The 23222-nt window shown below is 50.9% G+C and overlaps 1 protein-coding gene across 1 annotated transcript; it reads left to right on the top strand.

The window, feature by feature from the left end:
- Positions 1-960: 960 nt before the first annotated feature.
- On the top strand, positions 961-13713 carry Zfhx2 (zinc finger homeobox 2). Its single transcript, XM_026406115.2, has 9 exons — positions 961-2992; positions 3174-3691; positions 4215-4455; positions 5719-5793; positions 6187-6245; positions 7736-7936; positions 8457-8583; positions 8758-12228; positions 12487-13713. The coding sequence occupies exons 1-9, from the start codon at positions 961-963 to the stop codon at positions 13464-13466; spliced, it is 7704 nt and encodes a 2567-aa protein (XP_026261900.2). The 3' UTR covers positions 13467-13713.
- Positions 13714-23222: the final 9509 nt, after the last annotated feature.

The raw sequence follows: 23222 nt of genomic DNA, 5'->3' as shown, positions 1-23222 counted from the left end.
TAAAACCTTGATGGGTTCTAAGCATTTAAGAATATAGTATAATTTACATGTTAGAAAAGACAATTACGAATTATGAGCTGGGCATGATTGGCACACACCTGTAATCTTAGCAGTTTGGGAAGCTGAAGCAGGAGGATCACAAGTTTAAAGCCAGCCTCAGCAATTCAGCAAGATCCTGTCTCAAAATAAAAAATAAAAAGGGCTGAGGACATGGCTCAGTAGTTAAGTACCTCTGGGTTTAATCCCTGGTATCAAAAAATAAAATGATACATGAAAAGGTGGGCAAGTGGGTGGGGACACAGAGAAAATAGGCAGGTCATGAGTGGATGGTTGATGAAGCTGAATGATGGGTTTAAAAAAAAGGCTGTTTCATATAATTTGGTGTATTATAAATGTTTGGCACTTTTCATAATTGGGAATTAAATAAAAGATCATTCTGGCTGCTGGGTGGAAGAAGACTAGATGGGAAGGGGCAGTAGTAGAAATGGGAGGTTAATGTGGATGTGTCTGTTGCTTTAGTTCAGAAATGATAATGGCCTGGATCAGGCTAGTGCTAGTAGCAAAGATGATCAGTGCAGGGTTTGACACATTCTAGAGGTTGCTATAGAAATGGACACAGGGAAAGGCAAGCAAGAAAAAAAGAAAAAAACTTTACGCTATTAGTCTAAGCAACTAGATAAAAGATACCATTTCGAGATAGGCAAGAGAAGCAGGTTGAGGGAGAAATAATGAATTCTGACTTTGGACATGTTAATTTCAAAGTCTGTTAGACACTGAGTAAAGCTTCAAAGTTGGCAGGCAGGTGTCTGAGTATGGTGTTTACGGAAGAGGATGAGGCTAAAGTATCCAGAGATTTAGCCTGGCTGGGGTCCCTGTGGCCTCACAGCTCTGTCTCTCCATGTTTCCTGCAGGGTACTGGCTGGCACGCTGAAATGAACCCCCAGCACGTCTCCGTCTACCATGGCCACCCTTAATTCAGCCTCGACCACTGGCACCACCCCCTCCCCTGGGCACAATGCCCTGTCCCCACCTCCGGACACCTCCTCCTCCAGCACCCCCTCTGATCCTGTCACCAAAGATCCCCCTGCTGCCCCCTCCACCTCTGAGAGCATGAGGCCCTCAGAGCCAGGGGGACAGCCTCTGGAGTCAGGCTGTGGCCTTGTCCCACCAAAGGAGCCCCAAGAAGAGCCTGGCTATGGTCACTTCCCACCAAAGGATATGGGGGTGGGAAAAGACAAGGAGCAGGAGGAGGAAGGGCTCCCTCCCATGGACCTGAAAAACCACTTATTCTTCACAGCTGGTGGCGAGGCCTACCTAGTAGCCACGCTATCCCTGGCAGGCAGCAGTGAATTCCTGTTACCAAAGGGCTTCCCCTGGGGTGAGGCAGGCATCAAGAAAGAGCCCAGCCTGCCCCTCCTTGCCAATCCACCCCCTGCACATCTTACTGCCCTTCACATTCAACATGGCTTTGACCCAATCCAAGGCTTTAGCTCTTCTGACCAAATTCTGTCCCATGATACCTCAGCACCATCTCCGGCTGCCTGTGAGGAAAGGGATGGAGCCTTCTGGAGCTACCAGCTGGCTCCAAACCCACCCGGAGATCCCAAAGATGGCCCCATAGGAAGCAAAGGGGAAGACCACAGGGCATTTTTCTGGCTCTGCCTTCTGTGCCGTCTGGGTTTCAGCAGGCCCCAGGCCTTTATGGGGCATACACAGTCTCATGGGGTGAAGCTAACTCTTGCCCAACACCAGGGCCTGCTGTGTAGCCCAGCTGTGCTCCAGGAGGGGGAAGAAGGCTGCATGGCCCTCATAAGCTTTCTGGAACCAAAATCCCTCACTTGCCCCTCTCTTGAAAAGCCCCTTGACAACAGTAGCACAGCAAACATGGAGGAGAATGTAGCCCAGACCAAGGATGGCCCTCCTGAGGCAGAAGTCCAGGGCCTTGTCCTCCCTGCTGAAGAAGTCATGGCTCTCAGCCCACCCTCCCCACCTGCAACCCTAACCACCTGGGACCCCAGCCCAACCCAAGCCAAAGAATCGCCAGTAGCAGCAGGCGAGGCAGGGCCAGATTGGTTCCCTGAGGGGCAAGAAGAGGATGTAGGGCTCTGTCCCCCACTCAACCAAAGCTCACCCACCTCCAAGGAGGGGGCAACTCTTCCTGCTCCAGTGGGCTCCCCTGAAGACCCCAACGACCCACCCCAGCCCTACCGCCTGGCTGATGACTACACCCCAGCCCCTGCGGCCTTCCAGGGCCTCAGCCTATCCAGCCACATGTCCCTGCTACATTCACGCAACTCCTGCAAGACACTCAAGTGTCCCAAGTGCAACTGGCACTACAAGTACCAGCAGACTCTGGATGTGCACATGAGGGAAAAGCACCCTGAGAGCAACAGTCACTGTAGCTATTGCAGCGCCGGGGGAGCCCACCCCCGCCTTGCTCGTGGAGAGAGCTACAACTGCGGCTATAAGCCCTATCGCTGTGATGTCTGCAACTACTCTACCACCACCAAAGGCAACCTCAGCATCCACATGCAGTCTGACAAGCACCTTGCCAACCTGCAGGGCTTCCAGGCAGGGCCGGGAGGACAGGGAAGTCCCCCAGAGGCATCACTCCCACCCTCCACGGGTGACAAAGAGCCCAAGACCAAATCATCCTGGCAGTGCAAGGTGTGCAGCTATGAGACAAACATCTCCCGCAACCTACGCATCCATATGACCTCTGAGAAGCACATGCAGAATGTATTAATGCTGCACCAGGGACTGCCGCTGGGCCTGCCACCTGGGCTGGTAGGGCCAGGGCCTCCTCCCCCACCAGGAGCTGCCCCCAACAACCCCCCTGAACTCTTCCAGTACTTTGGGCCCCAGGTCCTAGGGCAGCCTCAGACTTCCATGCCTGGCCCTGGGCTGAGGCCAGACAAGCCCTTGGAAGCCCAGCTACTTCTCAATGGTTTCCACCACCTTGGAGCACCTGCCCGCAAGTTTCCAACACCTGGTAAGCTCCCTGAACTCTACTATTCTCCGCTACCCAAGCCAAATTATTCTCTGCCAGCTCCCCACTTAGGTAACCACAACTCCCTCTGAGCACTCTCCTACTCATTAATTGGCCTCCCTGCCTAGCAAACTGAACCTGCACCATCTCTTCCTTGGGCACTAATCTTATCTCTGTCTTCTAGCCCCTGGCAACCTTTCCCCAGAGACCCATCTGCCTCCAAGTCAGCTCCTGGGCTCCTCGTCAGACGGCCTACCCACCTCACCACCTCCAGATGATAGCCCGTCCCCAAAGGTGTTCCGCTGCCTAGTGTGCCAGGCCTTTAGCACAGACAGCCTGGAGCTGCTGCTCTACCACTGCAGTGTAGGCCGGAGCCTCCCAGAAGCTGAATGGAAGGAGGTGGCAGGTGACACCCACCGCTGCAAGCTCTGCTGCTATGGCACCCAGCTCAAGGCCAACTTCCAGCTCCACCTCAAGACTGACAAACATGCTCAGAAGTACCAGCTGGCAGCCCACCTTCGGGAGGGGGGTGGGGCCATGGGCACCCCTTCCCCAGTCCCCCTGGGGGATGGGACCCCTTATGGGTCTGTCTCCCCACTGCACTTGCGCTGCAACATCTGTGACTTTGAGTCCAACAGCAAGGAGAAGATGCAGCTGCATGCCCGGGGGTCAGCCCATGAAGAGAACAGCCAGATCTATAAGGTGAGGCTGGGGCAGGAGGAGGCAGGAAAGATAAGGGAAAAAGGGTGGGGGTGGAGGGGAGAGTTGCAGAGTAGGGAAGTGATGGAAAAACTCAGGGTGACAGAAATGAAGAAGTATACACCAGAGTTATAAACCGTTTGGGCAGACCTGAAGAAAGACACCAGAGTAGTAGATCATGATGAAGTGAAATAGACTTTATTCAGCTCTTCTGATATCTGGGCCTGGAGGGAGGGATCCATGTTAGCTCAGTCCTTCACATCACCAGAAATTCAAGAGGATGGAATAAGTTTCCATTCACATACTAGGAAGGAGTCCAAGATTGGTAGGAGGAAGAGAAAGAAATTTGGAGAAAAAAACAGTAGTATTCAGGTGGCCATAAAAAGGAAAAAGGGCCCAGAGGATGGAAGGTTGAATGGGGTGGGGAGGTCCTGCTAGTCAGGCTCCATTAGGGGAGGCAAACAAGTCCCCTGAGGTCTGGAGGTGTCCCTTCTGGGCCTATGCCAGCATCTTCCCATGTTTCTAGTTTCTGCTGGAAATGGAGGGAGCAGAGGTGGGCACAGAGCCAGGGCTTTACCGCTGCCTGCTCTGTGCCTGGGAGACACCCTCCCGCTTGGCTGTGCTGCAACACCTGCGTGCCCCTGCCCACCGTGATGCCCAGGCCCAGAGGCGTCTACAGCTGCTACAGAATGGCCCGACAGCAGAGGAAGGACTCTCAGGTCTTCAAAGCATCCTGAGCTTCAGCCATGGGCCACTCCAAACTCCTGGTGAGAAAGTGGGGACTGGAGGGCATCAGGGTATAGGGACCTGACAGACACATAATGGGTCTGTGGGCCACCAGTAGAAGTAGAAAGGAGCTGTGAGAGGATGAAAATAGGTGATGTGGGCTTCAGGAACATGGGGCTGCCCAGCAATGAGAAGGAACGACAGGCTGTTGCAGGAGAGCAGAGAAGGACAGGGACTTTGCTGGGTAGAGAAAAGAATAGAAAGGGAGGTGAGGAGGAATCACCCCGTGATTCTGAGCAGTGACTAGTATCCTAGCACCACTGAGTATAAGAGGCAGCAGGCTGGAGCTGGTCAAGAGGGAAACAAAAGATAGAAAAAAGAAAAGGATAGAACCTGACTTGTGCTGGGCCAAGATTTGGAAAGAGATGGGAGCTGTAGGCATGGTTCAAAGGCAGCAGGGATGGGAAGAGGTCCTGACAAGCTTCCTAGACTCTTCCTGTTTCCTAGGAAGTCTTCAGCTCTAAGGCTGGGCTTAGAGTCCCCCTTAGGCAGCTGAGGTGGTACCAGCAGAGGCTGGTAACAACCAGCCAGGTGCCATTGATCCAGAGGGTACAGGAGACGAGCCTGGAGGAGCTGTCAGAGGTGGGCATGCGTTTCTGGGATTTGGAGAGGCCAGTGGTGGGCGAGGGTGAGGGCACGGGCAGAAGGAACCAGGAACAGGCAGCATTGACTGGTGCTAATTGAATTGCCAATATGCTGGCTGGAGTTAAGTGCTGGAGGGGCCCAGATCAATAGCTAACGATCCTGGCGCAGGACTGAATGGAGTTAAGGAACTTTTAACACTTTAATTAGGCTGCCACCGAAAATAAATTCCTACACATCTGTCAATTCTTAAACTTGAGTGGTAATCTCCTCTCCCAGCTAGACCTGCGGCCTCCAGCTCACCATAGCCGCTGCTGCCATTCAACCTCAGCTTCTTTTTTGAGTTCCCCTCCCATTACAGTCTTGGGGCTCCCTGCTTCCAGGGTCAGTCAAGGTGTGGAGCCAAGTTCAGTCCAGTTTCTGTTGCCTACTGTTGGGCTTGTTTCTAAAAAAGCACAGTGGGCTGGACTCACACAAGATGATTTCTTAGGCTCTACTAGTTCTGACTCTGTAATTTTTCCCTTGACCCTCTGTATGAGTGTTTCTTTTTGGTAGATTCATCATCCTTTTCTTCTTCCTTGAGTGGCTGCTTATCCTGCTTCCTCTGCCCTCCCTTCCCTGATGCTTCACTTCTTTAAGCTGACTCTCCCTGTCTTACACAGGGAAGGCTCCTGTCACCTCCTTAGCTGAGCCACCCACTCCTGAGAAAGATGCCCAGAACAAGACAGAGCAGTTGGGTGAGTTACTCCTCTGATCCACTTTCCTTCCCTTTCCCCATCCTCATACATCCTGAGATGCTCATGGGACCTTATAGAAATTCAAGCATCCAGCAAGGTCTCCTGCATTAAGGAGCAAAACTGATCAAAGAAAGTGCTCATCAGAGGGAAGGGAGACTGAGCCATAGAAGTGTAGGTGCTTCCACCCTTTCTGAAGACACAAACCTAACCATTGTGCTAACCTGGAATTGCTCCCAGAAGGCCTCACCTGGCTACTGGCTACTCTTGCCCTTTCTCCCTTTCTCTAGAGTCCACCCCCTATCCTGAAAGCTCTTTGCTATAAATCATCTTAAGGGCTGGGGGGATCTGTGAAAGGAAGAGGAAGGGCTTAATCTCTTTTCTTTTCATCTTCAGCTTCTGAAGAGGCAGAGAATAGGACTGGGCCTTCCAGAGACAGTGCCAACCAGACCACGGTCAGAACTGGGGTAACTAGGACAAGTGGAGGGGGGGCGGTCTAACTTTACTGAGATCTGCTCATATTCTAAAGGCTTTTATCATGCTTATCACTAATTTCATTCAGAATACAACATGTGAGAAATTCCAGCCAGAAATTCATATGTTCAGCACATGCCAGGCAGAGCTGGTCCCAAGGGATGAAACAGGGTAGGAGATGATAGGAAGGGACAACAGGAATTTGAGGGAAAAGTGAAGAGAGGAACGAAATTGAGGGTAGAAAAAATTGAAAGTAGATGGAAGAGAGAGGCAAAAATAAAAGACCTGCTGCAGAAGGAACTAGACATCGATATTCATGCTGCATAGAAAAGAATCCCTGAGCCCAGACAGAACTGTCCTGGCACTCCCTTGATGGTACAGGCACCAGCCAAGTGATTCACCCTCATAGCAAGTCCCACAGACCTATAAATTCCCAGGATTTGGACTTAGGCAAGACCCAGGAGTAGTTGAGCTCTTGGCCTGTAAATGTTGATTCTAAGGGGATTCCCAGCCTCTGGTCTCAGGAAGCCAACCTGCACCCTGCCATTTCCAAATTGGAGGGAAACATGCAGATGCCTGGGTCCTCAGCTCTGCCTCTTCCCAACTCCTGTTCCCACTTGCAGACCTAGCAGGTGCACTTAGATGAGCACATGGATCCCCTTCCTTTGTAACCACCCCTTCCTGACACGCAGGCCTAGACCAATGACAGATGACAGGAAAGTAAGTGAGCCAGAGACAAGCCTGATCTGAGGTGGCATGCAAAATGCAGGATGTTCAGGCAGTCAGGCGACATCAGCCTCTCAGGGCTCCACCCTCTGAGGTGTGGAGTGAGACTGTGCTGACAAGGCCAGGCCAGAATTTTCCTTGGCCACTAGGGGAGCTGTGGTGTTTGTTTATCTTAAGAAAGGTACCTGTGTGGGTGGCTTGCTGAGCAAGAGGGAGAAAGCTGCTTCCTAGCAGACAGGTAGGGCCCCTCTACAGGAGAAAGTCAGGGAATATGGAGAGGCAAAGCAGGAAGGAACAAGGGACCCCTGGGTCCTGAAAATACCCAGAAGAAATGGAGGCATCTCACAAAGAAGAAACAAGATGGATGTGTGAAAGAAAAGGTAGAGGCAGGTACAGGGCTATCTATAAGCTGGAGAATTGTAATAGGGCTTCAGAGTAAGGGAAAGACACAAACACACAAATTAAAAAAAAAAAAAAATTAAAATAATGATAGAAGCCAGAATGGTGGGATGGGAAAGGGCCAGAGAAAAAAGGAAGGCAAGATAGGAGCCTTGGTTAGGCCCAGGGAGACAAGGGAGGAGACAGCTTTCAGGACTTTCAGCAGAGGCTGGGTGGCTGCTATGCCTTCCTACCCGGCTACATAAGGAGTTGGGGGCAATGCTACATTGAAAAACCTGAAGCACTGTGTCATTGGTGAATTCCCCCTTGCCTGACACCTCCTCTTCTGCCCATCTGTGCTCTCCAGGTATACTGCTGTCCATACTGCAGCTTCCTGAGCCCAGAGTCTGACCAGGTCAAGGCTCATACTCTCTCTCAGCATGCAGTGCAGCCTAAATACAGGTGCCCACTGTGCCAGGAGCAGCTGGTAGGCCGGCCTGCCTTGCACTTCCACCTCAGCCACCTTCATAATGTGGTGCCTGAGTGTGTGGAAAAGCTGCTTCTTGTGGTGAGTATGGATGGGCTGGGTGAAGGTGGTGTAGTAGAGCCTATCAGGGCTGTTCAGGAGGAGAGGAAGAGGCAGGCGTATTCAGGCAAGCCTATGTGTTGGTATTGAAGAAAGTAGCATTTCATAGGTTTTAAGTGGGATTCTGGAGTTGGGGGATGCTCAGCATTGAGCTTATCTAGTTGCCTCTGCTTCTGCATGAGAAAACAGCTTTTCCCTCACTTCCATTAAGTCCCGAGAACAGTTATGTGACAGCAGGCACTGACTTGCAAGGGCCAAGTGGCTTCAAGAAAAGATGATTTTCAGCCTGGGGAAGGAGATAACCAGAGAAGAGAGGCAGGAGTCTACATCCTCATCTGTGGAAAAGGCAGCAATTAGGTGGACATTTTATCCAGAGATGAGGTTGGATCTCTGGGGAAAGAGCTTGGCACAGTTCAGGTATAGATACAGTGTAGAGGGTTCTGGAGTAGTATAGGGGTGGTAGGTTATGGTGATGAAGCTACTCAGATTTCTCACATTGTAGGCCACAACTGTAGAGATGACCTTTATGACCAAAGTGCTGCCTGGGCCCATACTAAGCCCTCTGGAGGACGACCCAGCACCCCCCACCCCTGGACTAGAGCCCACACCCAGCAGAGATCAGGCAGCAGGTAAGGAAGGGGACAGCAGGACATCTCCAATTGACAGGAAAGGGGACCTGGTCTTCATGCACCAGGAAGGTCCTAGATGACTGAGGCCAGGTCTGTCACCCTGGATCTGGGAGGTGGGATGGAGGGATGACCAAAGTAGCCTTTTTTCACCATATCCTGTTTTCTTTCTTGTAGAAGGCCCTAACTTGACCCCAGAAGCCAGCCCAGATCCTCTTCCTGAGCCTCCCCAGACCCAGGTTGAGGTCCCAGACAAGCCCTCGGGAAGCCCTGATCATCCCTCTTCTTCAGCCCCATCTCCTGTCCTTCGGCCTGATACCCAAGCTGAAGAAGTGGCTCCTCCATCCACAATGGCTGAGGAGGAAGAGGGGACTGTGGGGGAGCCCCGCTCTGCAGAGCTAGCCCCAGCTGACTCTCGCCACCCTCTGACCTATCGGAAGACCACCAACTTTGCCCTTGACAAGTTTCTTGATCCTGCCCGGCCCTATAAGTGTACTGTGTGTAAAGAGTCCTTTACCCAGAAGAATATCCTCTTGGTTCACTATAATTCTGTCTCCCATCTTCATAAGATGAAGAAGGCGGCCATTGACCCCTCTGGCCCTAGTCGGGGAGAAGCTGGTGCCCCACCCACCACTGCTGCCACCACAGACAAGCCCTTTAAATGCACAGTCTGCCGAGTTTCCTACAACCAGAGCTCCACCCTGGAGATCCACATGCGATCAGTTCTGCATCAGACTCGCTCACGGGGGGCCAAGACTGATGCCAAGACTGAGGGGCCAGAGCGTAGTCAAGAAGAGCCCAAGGAAGGAGAGACAGAGGGGGAGGTGGGCACTGAAAAGAAGGGGCCTGACCCCAGTGGTTTCATATCTGGACTGCCCTTCCTAACCCCACCTCCCCCTCCCTTGGACCTGCACCGATTTCCAGCCCCTCTCTTCACTCCACCAGTCCTACCCCACTTCCCTCTAGTGCCCGAATCACTGCTTAAACTCCAACAGCAGCAGCTGCTCCTGCCCTTCTACCTCCACGACCTCAAGGTGGGGCCCAAGCTGGCACTGGCTGGGCCTGCACCTATGCTTTCCCTGCCAGCTACCACTCCACCTCCCCCACCCCCACCCCCCAAGGCTGAGCTAGCTGAGCAGGAATGGGAGCGGCCCCCCCTGGCAGAGGAGGGGAGTGAGGCAGGGCCCTCCTCACCACCCCACCCATCACCCAATGAGGCTGCCCGTACTGCGGCCAAAGCCCTTCTAGAAAACTTTGGCTTTGAGCTGGTGATTCAGTACAATGAAGGAAAGCAGGCTGTGCCCCCTCCCCCAACGCCTCCTCCCCCAGAGGCCCTAGCGGGTGGAGACAAGCTGGCCTGTGGAGCTTGTGGAAAGCTCTTCTCCAATATGCTCATCCTCAAGACACATGAGGAGCATGTCCATCGCCGCTTTCTGCCTTTTGAGGCTCTGAGCCGGTATGCAGCTCAGTTTCGAAAGAGCTATGATAGCCTTTACCCACCCCCTGTGGAGCCTCCCAAGCCTCCTGATGGGTCTCTAGAGCCACCTGCTCCCCAACTGGGCCCACCTTTCCTGGTCCCAGAGCCTGAAGCAGGAGGGTCCCGTGCTCCTGAAGAACGAAGCCGGCCAGGAGGACGCTGGCCCCTAGAGGAGGAAGAAAGCTCCAGAGGGAATCTTCCTCCCCTAGTTCCTCCAGGCCGCCGCTTTTCCAGAACCAAGTTCACGGAGTTCCAGACCCAGGCCCTGCAGTCTTTCTTTGAGACCAGTGCCTACCCCAAGGACGGAGAGGTGGAGCGGCTCGCAAGTCTCTTGGGTCTAGCTAGCCGTGTGGTGGTAGTGTGGTTCCAGAATGCCCGTCAAAAAGCACGAAAAAATGCCTGCGAGGGTGGGCCTGTGCCCACGGGAGGAGGCACAGGGGGAGCTTCTGGCTGCAGGCGCTGCCACACCACTTTTTCCTGTGTTTTTGAGTTGGTGCGGCACCTCAAGAAATGCTATGACGACCAGACCCCTGAAGAGGAGGAAGAAGAGGCAGAGAGAGTGGAAGAGGAGGAAGAGTTAGAAGAGGAAGAAGTAGAAGAGGAACAGAGTCTGGAGCCCCCAGCAGGGCCTGTGGGTCCATCACCGGAACCTCCAGAAATGGAGGAGCTGAGCCAGGCAGAGGCAACAAAGCCAGGAGGCAAAGAGCCAGAAGGGAAAGCTCCTCCCTCACCTTCCCCAGCTCACAGCTGTGACCAATGTGGCATCACTTTCCCCAGCCAGGACCTCCTGACAAGTCACCGCCGACTACATATCCTGCCATCTGTGCAACCCAGTGCTCCCCCTCAGCTCTTAGATCTACCCTTGCTAGTGTTTGGGGAGCGAAACCCTCTGGTGGCAGGGACCCCACCAGTGCCAGGCCCACCCCTCAAACGGAAGCATGAAGAGGGCAGCCTATCCCCCACAGGCAGTGAAGTAGGGGGTGGAGGGGAGGGTGAGCCCCCCAGGGACAAGCGCCTGCGTACTACCATCCTGCCTGAGCAGCTGGAGATCCTGTATCGGTGGTACATGCAGGACTCCAATCCAACACGCAAGATGCTTGACTGCATCTCTGAAGAGGTGGGGCTCAAAAAGAGAGTGGTACAGGTCTGGTTCCAGAATACCAGGGCCCGGGAGAGGAAAGGCCAGTTTCGAAGCACTCCTGGAGGGGTGCCTAGTCCAGCAGTCAAACCCACTGTCACACCCACCCCTGCACCTTTCCCCAAATTTAACCTCCTATTGGGCAAGATGGATGATGGGACTGGGAGAGAAGCCTCAAAGAGGGAAGCACCTGCTTTTCCCTATCCTACAGTCACCCCTACTGCAGGACCTCTGCCTTTCCTGCCACCTGGGAAAGAGGCCATCACATCAACAGAACCACCGTTACCTCTCCCACTACCCGCTCCACCAAGTGAAGATGAGATACCAGAGGAACCATCTAAAGCTTCTCCAGAAAGTGAGGCTTGCAGTCCATCTGCAGGAGACCTAAGTGATTCATCTGCTTCCAGCCTAGCTGAACCAGAGTCCCCCAGTGGAGGGACCAGTGGGGGGCTGGGAGGTGGGAGTGGGATTCCAGATGGAATGGGGCAGCGGCGCTACAGGACCCAGATGAGCAGCCTGCAGCTGAAGATCATGAAAGCTTGCTATGAAGCCTACCGCACCCCAACCATGCAGGAGTGTGAGGTGCTAGGGGAAGAGATTGGGCTGCCCAAGAGAGTCATTCAGGTCTGGTTCCAGAATGCTCGAGCCAAGGAAAAGAAGGCCAAATTGCAGGGGGTGGTTGTGGGAAGTAGTGGGGGCAACAACGAGGGCCCCTTGGCAGCCCAGCGCACCGACTGCCCTTACTGTGATGTGAAGTATGATTTCTATGTTTCCTGCCGAGGCCATCTTTTTTCCCGCCAGCACCTGGCCAAACTTAAAGAGGCAGTCCGAGCCCAGCTGAAGAATGAAAGCAAGTGCTACGACTTGGCCCCAGCACCTGAGGTCCCCCCAACTCCCAAGGCCCCACCTGTCACCACACCTGCTTCAGTGCCCATTGGAGCTGCCCCAGCCCTGCCTCGCCTGGCCCCAGTGCTCTTGTCCAGCCCAGCTCTGGCCCAGCCACCACTCAACAGCTTAGCTCCTTTCAGCTCAGGTGAGTGGGAAGGCTGGGAGGAGTTGGACTTCTGAGAACATCTCCCTTTAATGCCATGCCCTTCATTGCCTTTTTTACTTTTCCCAGGTCCAGTCTTTCCCTATGGTCCTCCTTTGCTTCCAGCTATTAGGAGAAAGGAGGGAAGGGGGGCGGGAAGCTGGGTGGTGGGAATGTGAGTATAGAAGGACATGGTTGAGAGAAGAGAGGTCAATGGGGGCAGAGGTGATGAACCCTTCGTCCCTCTTTTCATCTTCCTAGGCCCTGCAGCCTCCTCAGGCCTCCTTGGCCTTGCCACTTCAGTCCTGCCTGCTACCACAGTGGTCCAGACTGCTGGCCCCGGACGCCCCTTACCTCAGAGATCTGTGCCCGACCAAACTGACACCTCGACAGCAAGCACCACGGACTCTGTCCCGGGCCCACTTACCGAGCCCTCCGGGGACAAGGTCTCTGGTGAGCGAAAGCCAGTTGTGGCCCCTACCAACCCCTCCACTGATGCCCTCAAGAACCTCAAAGCATTGAAGGCCACTGTCCCAGCCCTGTTGGGGGGCCAATTCCTGCCCTTCCCATTACCCCCCACAGCAGGGACATCACCGCCAGCTGTCTTTGGCCCCCAGTTACAGGGGGCCTACTTTCAACAGCTCTATGGCATGAAGAAGGGGCTATTTCCCATGAACCCTGTGATACCTCAGACCCTCATTGGGCTGCTCCCCAATGCCCTCCTCCAGCCACCACCCCAGCCCCCTGAGCCCACAGCCACAGCACCTCCAAAGCCTCCTGAATTGCCTGCTCCTGGGGAGGGGGAAGCTGGGGAGGCTGATGAGCTGCTGACAGGCAGTACTGGCATCTCCACTGTGGATGTGACTCATCGCTACCTGTGCCGCCAATGCAAGATGGCATTTGAAGGGGAGGCCCCAGCTACTGCCCACCAGAGATCCTTCTGCTTCTTTGGACGGGGTTCTGGGGGTCCCATGCCCCCCCCACTGCGAGTGCCCATCTGCACCTACCACTGCCTGGCGTGTGAGGTGCTGCTGAGTGGGCGTGAAGCCCTGGCCTCCCACCTGCGCTCCTCGGCCCACAGGCGCAAGGCGGCCCCACCCCCAGGGGGCCCACCCATCACAGTCACCAACGCCGCCACTGCTGCTCCAGCTGCTGTGGCTTTTGCCAAAGAGGAAGCAAGATTACCTCACACGGACTCCAACCCAAAAACTACTACTACCTCTACACTTCTAGCTTTATAAACAGATTAACCAAGATGGGGAGAGGTCTCCCTCTTCTACCACAAGGGGTGTTTGGTGGGAACTCAAATCCCTCACCCCAACCTTTGGCTCTGCCCACCTCATGGGGATCTTTCAATTCCCACCCTCAGTGGGCTTCACACACCCCACCTCCAGCAGAGTCCTGCCTCCTCCCTCACCCACAGACACACTTTGATCCTCTTCCTCAGCTCCTGGCAGATGTAGCCCTTGCCCATATGTTTTCATAGACAGACACACACATACCCCTTGGCATCTTGATTATTCATACCTGTCTGTGTATCATACATAAACCTTCTCTTGGTTCCACCTTCCATTTCCCCAATGAATTCCCAGCCCCCCTCCCACTTCTATAAACACACACTATCCCATAATATTCCACTAACTGAGAAAACACCAAAAAAGGAAAAAAAAAAAAAGACGAAAAAGAAGAAAGAAGGAAAAAGAAAACCCAAGACAAAGAAGGGGGATGGAAAATAAACTGCCACTCCCCCTTCTTCCTACCCTCCTTGTCTAGAGCGACATACCGTTCTCAAACTCTTTCCAAAAACCCAATTGGCTCCCAAAGTTGGAGCCTGGGATGGGCAGGGAGCCCACAAAACTCTAAACCAAACTGGAGGTTGGCAGGGGGAGAAGTGCTTCCAGTTCACTCTCCCCAAACCCATCCCTCAAAACCCTCTCCTCACCTGATGGGGTCTACTGCGGCCTGGACTCTAGGGGAAGCCGCCGACAGGAACCCCTCTGCCAACCCCCACCCCACACCCTGGGAACTGCAGTAACTTATTCTCAAAGGCTTTAAACACAGAGATCCTCTCAGCAGCCGTGGACCTGCCCCTTGTCCTAGCCCTGCCATGGGGTGGTCCAGCCTCCAGGGACCGGCGCTGCCCACCAACGGCAAATCCAAAGTTCTTTTAAAAACTGAAACACACACAACCAAAAAACGAGAGCGAGAGTGCGTGCACCTGCGCACAAAAGAGAGATGGAGAGACCAGTGGAATGAACTAAAGAAAAACAAACTTGGAAAATACAGAGAAAAAAAAAAAAAAAGAAAACTCTCCCATCAAACAAGTGTTTTTTTTCCTGTTTGTGTCCCCCTCCCCCATAAGGGTTTCTTTAGACCACCTCATCTCTGGAAGACCAGATGGCTTTAATTCCTTTCTGGGGGCTGGCAATCCTCACAGGACTGGAAGCAGTGCAGCCTTCCCCTTACAGTGAGTGCCCAGGTGCAGAGGGAGGTCTGGTAACAGGGAAAGGGCCTGGACCCTGAGGAGACATGTCCCTGTGTCCTGAACTGAGTATTTATCACGGGTAATATCCTCATTTTTAGCTGTCAGAAAGTCAATATTGCCAGAAGTTATCCTGGCAGTCCCAGGAAAATAGGGGTAGATGGGGCAGTTTGGTTTCTGAAATCGAGGTATGAATCCCTTTCACTTACCTCCATTTCCTCTCATTTCCTTTTTTCCATAAACATAGTTTCCTTCCTTTTGTGGTGCCATCACATTTTTAGACATTTCTTGAACCTCCTTTGCCTCTGCATGGTTCTTTGTTCCCCATGTTCCTTCCTCCCCTTTGTCCTCTGCCCTTGCTCCTGCTCCATCTGACCTAGAAGGGCACACCTCCTCCATTAAGCAGCAGCTGCTGGAGACAATTCCAAAGAAATCAAGATCTGTGATCTAGATCTCAAGATCTAGAGCTGATGTTAGTTGATGGATACTATCACCAGGAGAAACAACAGAAGAGTAATGACCTAGGAGAAGCTTCCTCACCCCAACCTCATTTACTCTGTAACCACCAGGGGGTAATTCTGACAACCCCCAAACCCAGCTAAAGTGGCGCAGGGTAGAAAATGAAATGTTTTGTTTTAGCAAGAAAAGCCTGCAAAATTTCCCATGTCCTCCAGATATGTCTCCTGCTCCCTTATCCCCAAGATCTCTTCCCTCACACTGCTTCCACCACCATTATCCATTTAATATTCACAAGTCAGCCAGTTCTGGGACTTAGTTTTTCAGTCTCTCAAACACTGTGCTCTCTGAACATGTTTATACTGAAGCAGTAGTAGTAGCAGTGCAGAAAACATGGGAGGGGAGTGAGGAAGAGAAAATCCAGCTTAGTCCTTAGTCCCCATGTATTCTGTGAATTTCACATCTTGTCCCATTCAGTTTTAAAATTCAGAACTCCAACTTCAGCCAATTATAGGTAAGCTACAATTGGCTGAACTAGTTATTCAGATGATACCAAAAATGTCAGTCATAAATGTAGGCACTAGAAGGGAAGAACAACTAACCCACTGAAGTCTAGCGCTTGCTTCAACCCTTCCTTTCCTTCTTTTCAACATCCCTCTCACACTCCTCTCTCCCTTTCTTTTTCTCCTGTTGAAATTCTGTGTATAAAACTATTTTCTTAGCAGCATGTGTATGAGAAAAGAAGCTTTTTCACTCTGTGCTTTCTGGGAATGTGACTTGTATATAAAATCTGAAAACAATGACCAAAAAAATGAGAAAATGAAACATTTTAAAAGAAAACCTTAGCAAATACCTGACATGGAATTCAAGGTATGGTGTCATGCATTTTAGGGACCTACAGCTGGGAAAGGTTGGCTTTAGTTTGAACTATGAATGCTTTCACTAAGACTTGATGTAGCCATAAATTTCCCTTCTTGCCCTCCAACACCAAACACCCCTGAAACCCAACCAACCCCAGGCTGGGAGACATTCAGGTCCTTCACAGTGATAACAGAAACTGACTGAGCAGCTGTACTTACCTGGAACCCTGGAATTTATGGGGCAAAATAGTCTGGCTAACTCTACTGACACATCAATCAACATGCTTCTTGAGGGTACATATTTGACATTTCCAGTGGCTGGAAGCATTCCTCCCCAGCCCCTGTCTCAGACCTGATATTCTTAGCAGAAGCCCTTCTGCTCCAGAGAGAAATTAATGGTGGCCATTCTGGTAGACAGAAGGCCAAGTCCTACGCAGAATACTAGAGGTGACCATTAAGTCACCAGGATCCTGTGGAGTGACAAACTCAAAACATCTGACACAGCAACATCTATTCTATAGCATCACCCCAGCAATCCATAAAGTTAAGCCTGAATGGATGGATCAAGACTGGTCTTCCACAGCTTGGAGTTTCTAACATACACAGGTCCTAAGGAAGTACCCAAATTCAGGTCTTTTCTTACTACCAGGATCATTACTAGGAGGCAGGAGGTGAAAGGACCTATAAATGATCTTGGCTGTCCTTGCTCTAAACCAGAATCTCTATGAAGATGGCTTAAGGTGCCCACTTGTCAACTAGGAACAAAAATCAAAGTTTTCTGAAAGAATATAAAAAAACATATGAAGCACTAGTGGCCAAATGGGGCAGTGTCTACAACAGGACTGCAAAAAGAAAACTGTTCTTACCCACCCACCCCCAGCCCTGGAGTGTACTTACAGAAGCATATATACAAACCAAGAAAGCCAATTTTTCCTGGAGTAATAACACCCCCCTTCTATTTATTCCTTATCCACTTTCAAGGTATATAGAATAGATCATTGATTCCCCAAATCTCCACCACCCTCATCTATTTTAAGATGTTCACTCATCCAATCATTCATCCCTATACAGTTCCACATCTGAGCCAGGCATGATGATACATGCCTCTAGTTCCAGCTACTATGGAGGCAGGAGATCACAAGTTTGAGGCCAACATGGCAACTTAGTGAAACCCTGTTTCAAAGTAAAATTTTAAAAAAAAGGCTGGGGATGTAGCTTAGAGGCAGAACACTACTGGGTTCAATCCCCAGTACTACACACATGCACACAAGATATTCACACACCTGAAACAGAGATCTCTCTATATATAAAATGGTACTGCTAAAACAAGAAAGTCCAGCCTCCAAAGGAGAAGCAAACCCCAGCCAAGATATCTATTGGGATACACACGAATGCAAGAAAGATCGTACCCTGGGAATATGCATAGGCACAAGGAACATGCCTCCAGATCATAACCACACTCCTGTAAGTGTACACTCTTCAATATATGCTAATTTTCCTCACACAAAAGTAGGTAGGGAAACCTTATGAACAGAAAGAGGAAAATGTAACCATTAGCAAGAAGAGAGACCAAATGTTGAACTTTAACCCATGGGAAAGGACCTTAAATAACTGAAATCTAGAGAAGGGAGAGCTAAGGGAAAAATCAAGAGTAAACTTTAAGCCAGGTGCGGTGTCTCACAACCTGTAATACCAGCAGCTCAGGAAGTTGAGGCAGGAAGATTGTGAGCAACAGTGAGGCGCTAAGCAACTCAGTGAGACCATGTCTGTAAGTAAAATACAAAAAAGGGCTGGGGATATAGCTCAGTGGTTGACTGCCCCTGAGTAATTCAATCCCTGGTACCAGAAAAAAAAAAAAAAAAAGTAAACTTTTGGGGTTTTTATTTTTGTTTTGTGGTATTGGAGATTGAAGCCAGGGACACTCTACCATTCTGCTAAACCCCTGGTACCTTTTTATTCTTTATTTTGAGACAAGGTCTCACTAAATTGCCCAAACTAGCCTCCAACTTGTGATCCTGCCTTAGCCTTTCAAGTCACTGGGATTATAGGTAGGAAGAAGGTTTTGGGAAAACACTTATATCATCCTGAAAGAGGGAAAACTGAAAAAGCCCCATAATAGGGAGGTATTTCTCTCAAAAATTAGTCAGAAATTTATAAGCATGTGGGTGTCATGTCTAGAGGACTGAATTAGGAAGAAATGTTCCAATAAGAAGTGCTTGCTACAAGAAAAACAGAAGACCCAGCACCAGGTCCACAGGATTACAGTTTGAATATAACATGAAAAGATCAGACAAAATAAAATTCAAGAGAGAACATTTGTAAAAGACCTAGATCACAGCCTATAAAGTTTGAGGAAAGATAGGAAGTAGCACTGAGGAAAAGCCCTGCCTGGGAAACTACAGAAAGAATGTAACACCGGGCAAAAAAACTAGATGACTCAATTGCATGACCACCCAGTGACTCTCCCTGACATAGAGGACCCAGCCAGCCTTCCATACAAAGCACAGACATGGAATAAATGTCATTCCCTATTTGCAGTTTGAGCCTGGTGTTTCTTGCAGTACCCCAGCCACAGAGAAATTCCTGACTAGAAGCTAGTGGAAGTAGGATGAGTGTTTATAGGTGAACCAGAAAGAAACTGAACCTATCCAAGGAAAGGGGGAAAGGCAACACAGGCTGACCCAGCTATATTACATTCTTATACAATGACTAAACAATGACTAAAATTCTCAAATGAATAATTAGCAGGGGCTCAGCATTGTTCCACATCTACAATCCTCCCCTCTCCCATATTACCATGTCTTCTCAATTGGACTTAAGAATGCCCAGATTATGCTCACGTCTGGGTATCTCCACCAAATGCTCAAGCAGCAAGAGCATCTGCAATTTGAAAGGTGTTTGCAGTAGGCTTGGCCCTGTACTCTGCCTATCCTACTTTACTAACCAGGATCCAGATGTGGGAATAGGACCTATACCATACAAATCACATACAAATCTCACTGAACTATGAACTATCTTGTGGCAATGCTCTTAAACTAGTGGTTCTCAGTGATAAGATTTCAGAAACACCTGGGGAGCCAGTCAATCAGCATCTGGGGGTAAAGAGAAGAGTGAATTTGAAAGTGTTTTCAAAGGGATTCTTCTGCTATACTAACGCCAATGAATAAGTTTGAATAAGTTATGTCCCTGATTAAACTTCACAATCCCTCCTTTTCTACCTACTGCCCTCCCCAAAACATACATTCATACATCCTACAACACATATATGTGTATATATATATGGACCATGACAGCGTAAAGACACAAATATGGCTGAGGAAGAAGAGAAACACAAAGGCAAGGGAACCCAGACTAGATCAACTGTCCTATAAAGTGACTGCCATCTCTTAATACAGTGTTTTTCAAAGTTCATCCATCTATATCATCATCACCTGAGTGTGTGTTTAAAATGCACATTCCTGGACCACACCTTAGGTGATTGAACCAGAAACTCCTGCTGAAGTGATCTATGTTCTCTGGACTAGAGTCCAGCTCAATATATATCTGTTGCCCCAGTGCCTAGCACCTAGCACCAGTCCTACTACACCAGAATCTCCCACACAGGGGGCTAGCAGCACCCTGTGCTAAGGATGAAACCCATGACCTCACACATGCTAGGCAAGTACTCTATCACTGAGATACACCCCCTCCTTTTTTCCCCTACCTCAGACCTGTCTTCTTAATTACCCTGACATCAACCCCCACCCATCCTCTTACCCTCCAATAGACTAGAAGTTTGATAGTATTTTCTATTTATGATAACTGCACTTGAACAGGGGAGAAGATAGAAACATTGTCCACTCACCCCTTGCTGAGTGCCTCCTGTTTTCTGCTCTTCTGTGGAAATCACCTTGCTTCTTATGAAGCTTTCATCCACTTCTGGAGGTGCTGAAATCAGAACTCCCGTGCCCTGAGCAGCCCAGGCCTGCATGCATGGGTAACAGATGACTATATTTCCCTCTGGGCAATCTTATCTCCCAGAGCCACCCACCCTCCTCCTTGAAGTCACCCAGAAGCAAATTTTCTATCACATCTTCCAAGTCACTGACCTATAGCCGACCTCCAGCTACCCAAGAAGCAAAGAAAGCCATTTCTACTGGATATTCTTATAGAGGGTGGCTTAAGATTAAGGTTTGTAGGGGCTGGTATGTGTTACCAGAGATGCTAGGTGTTCTTCTCCAGGGGCTTTACCCTCTACCAGGGTTCATTGTTGATTTTCAGGAGTACATTTCAAAGATACGAAATTTATCCAATTCCATTTGGGGTACCTTTGAGAAATTCCTAAATACAAAATCTTGCAATGCTTCTGGAAGAACAAGTCCCAAGTGGCTTTGTTTTCCTAACACCTGCCTTCCTCTCTAAGTCTAAAGAACCTCTCCATCTTTCTAGGAGAGTTATTGAATATGAACTTTTTTGTGGGGCAGGCTCCTGGGGATTGAACTCCGAGGTGCTTAACCAATCAGCTCCATCCCCAGACAGGGTCTTGCTAAGATGTACAGGGCCTGCGAACTTGCTGAGGCTAGCTTCAACCTTGCAATCCTCCTACCTTGCCCACCCCTCCCCCCAGTCACCAGGATTATAGGCATATGCCACGACACCCAGTTTAAATATGAACATTTTAACCAAGGAAAAAGAACTGGTTTGGTTCAACTACAGCTCAACTGATCATACGGCACTAGGCAACACATTGGTGCAACCCACTCCACTACCCAACAGCAGCAAGGCCTACCTACTTTGTCCTCTCCAATCTTTCCTGAAGAGTATTTATTTTCTTTCTTTCTTTCTTTCTTTTTTTTTTTTTTTTGTGGTATTGGAGATCAAACCCAGGGACGGTCTCATGCACGCTGGGCAAGTGTTCTACACTGAGTCGCATTTCATCCTTCCAATCTCTTCTGGTACCATCTTGGTGACAATATAGCTGGCATGCTTTTCTCCAGGCTCTCTTTTCACTCTCCTAGGATTTTTTTCTGTCCTTGCTGCCCAGAAAGTTCACTGGCCTGGCATCCTTGCTCCTCTGTGCTCTAGTTTCACTTTGCATAGCCATTCAAACAGAGTATAGTACCATCTAAATCCTTTTCTTGAGAGCAGTGAGGGCAGGAGCTAGGTGAGTGTCCAGTTGGGAGACAGCAGAGTTGGAGTTGTCTAGGAAGTGCTGGCTCAGCCAAGTTGTTAAGGGCATCCTCTTGTGCAACTTCCCAGCACAGAGCTCCACCCAATGCCTGGCACTCCATTGTGCATGGCCCCCTCTCTCTCTCTCACTGCCGCCAAGTGGCGTCGTGAGCACATTTGGCGGCTTTGGGTTTGCCGCAGTGCCAGGATCTGAGACACTGTACACATGCCAATACAGCACTGCCAAGCGTGGCGACATCTAGTTGGTTGGATGCCAAGCAGTAGGACCCAGGTGGTGATGGAAAGATGAAAGAGGGCTGAGGCAAAGGGAGGGGGAGAAAAGAAAAACACCAAAGAGAAAAATGAGACACCTCACTTGTTAGAGTGGAGAGTCAAAATGGGATCTGCAGAAACGTGCCCTTCCCATCCCAGAGCTCGCCTCAGCAATCAAGTCCTTCCCTCCCCTCCTACGTCTGCAATGGTGACACATACAGACCAGGATAGAGGATATGACCATCTTCAGCGGGAACTGGCTGGAGGCCAGGCAGAACTGCCAGCCTCTCTTCACCCATCTTCCTTAGGGTTTTAGGAATGGCGCGCTTCCTCCTTTGTGTCTCACACTGCTCTCCATCTGTAGTTCCACTCCCTATGCCTAAGAGGGAATAGAAGGAGTTCCTGGCAGAAAAAAAGTCTGTTTTCCCAAATAAAGTCCTCCACATCTACCTCCTTCCTTCTCACACCTGGCACAACCCTCTAAACCAGATTGGCAGGCGGACTATCACCCTCCCCTGTAGCACACAATGTCAGAGCCTGTGCCAGGCTCCATAGACAGTGCCAGTATCCCCATTGCCCCATCTCATGCCCCAGTCCCTTAGGTTGCTCTGACCAGAGGTTATATTGCCATCCCAAAGTTGTTCTCCCTGCGTAGTGGTGGCACAAACCCTTCTCCATGGCTCTTGAACACATTCATGGCACTTCCCTGTCTACTCTGTCCACCACTTCACTTCCCCAGGCTGGAAGATAACCAACCACTTCAGAGTCCACCCATTTTTCAGAGCTGAGTGTCTAGAAGGACAGCAACATCAGCAACACATTCCCATTCCTCCTCCCTGCCTTCTGGGTCCCCCATTCCCTATTGCCCCAGCACTGGGCACCGGCCTGACAGATGTGAAGCCAATAGCTCCTGTGTGCCGCGCCTTCCTCTCAGAGCACGGGGACTCCTGCCGCTGTCCCCCTCCATCCGCCTCCTCCCATCTCTGTGGGCACTAGGGTGGCAGCTGCAGTGCCAATGCCCGTAAGCAGACAGCATGAAACAACTCATGCACCCTCTTCTCCCCTCCCAGGCCCTACACCCTTCCCCACCTTCTTCTACTCCAACCCTCTGTCCTTCTGGTTGGACACTAGATTGGCAACCGCAATGCCACCCCCACCCATGCCCAGGAAGCTCACATACAGTACACACTTATGAGTACATGTACATGCGCGCGCACACACACACACATACACACACGGCCCCATGAGTGCCAGGCAGCGGTGGCAGACACACAGCAATGCACAGTGACTGGTACCCGAGGAGGCAGCCGGATTCGGCACCTGATCCAGCACCCGTTTGGGATTGGGTGGGTAGGCGGGCGGGCGGAGGGGTGATGGAGGCAGACGATGGCCCTAGGTTGGCAGCCGATGGAGCTGGGAGAATGGAGGGAACAGATGCTCTTTGCCCAGCCTCCCTCCCTCTCCCTCCCTGAGATCAGTGCCAAGCTGGGGGGATGGGGAGAGGGGAGGATGGGGGAAGGGTGGCATTTGGAGAGCTGGCAGTCAGGGGGGTGGGGGAGGCTGGGTCCGCCCAGGCTGGGCAGTGCCGGCACTGGCTGCCGCCTCTCCACTCTGCCATCTGTCTCGCTTCTCTCCCCACCCCCTTTCTCTCTTTCTCTCTCTCTCCTTCATCCACAGCAAAACGAAAAGAAGAAAACAGGGTCCTCATTCCATCCACCCCCAACCTCTGCAGACCCCCCTCTTTTCCTCCCCACAACTCACCATACCAAACCACCACC

The sequence above is a fragment of the Urocitellus parryii genome, chromosome 6 (genome assembly GCF_045843805.1).
Source record: "Urocitellus parryii isolate mUroPar1 chromosome 6, mUroPar1.hap1, whole genome shotgun sequence".
In the NCBI taxonomy this organism is placed as follows: domain Eukaryota; kingdom Metazoa; phylum Chordata; class Mammalia; order Rodentia; family Sciuridae; genus Urocitellus; species Urocitellus parryii.
This window is presented reverse-complemented; position numbering and strand designations above follow the sequence as displayed.

Coding starts and splice junctions, on each gene's coding strand:
- Zfhx2 (XM_026406115.2), top strand. CDS start 961: ATGGCCACCCTTAATTCAGCCTCGACCACTGGCACCACCCCCTCCCCT. Junction 8,584..8,757: donor CAGCAGAGATCAGGCAGCAG/GTAAGGAAGGGG, acceptor TCTTTCTTGTAG/AAGGCCCTAACTTGACCCCA. Junction 12,229..12,486: donor CTTAGCTCCTTTCAGCTCAG/GTGAGTGGGAAG, acceptor TCATCTTCCTAG/GCCCTGCAGCCTCCTCAGGC.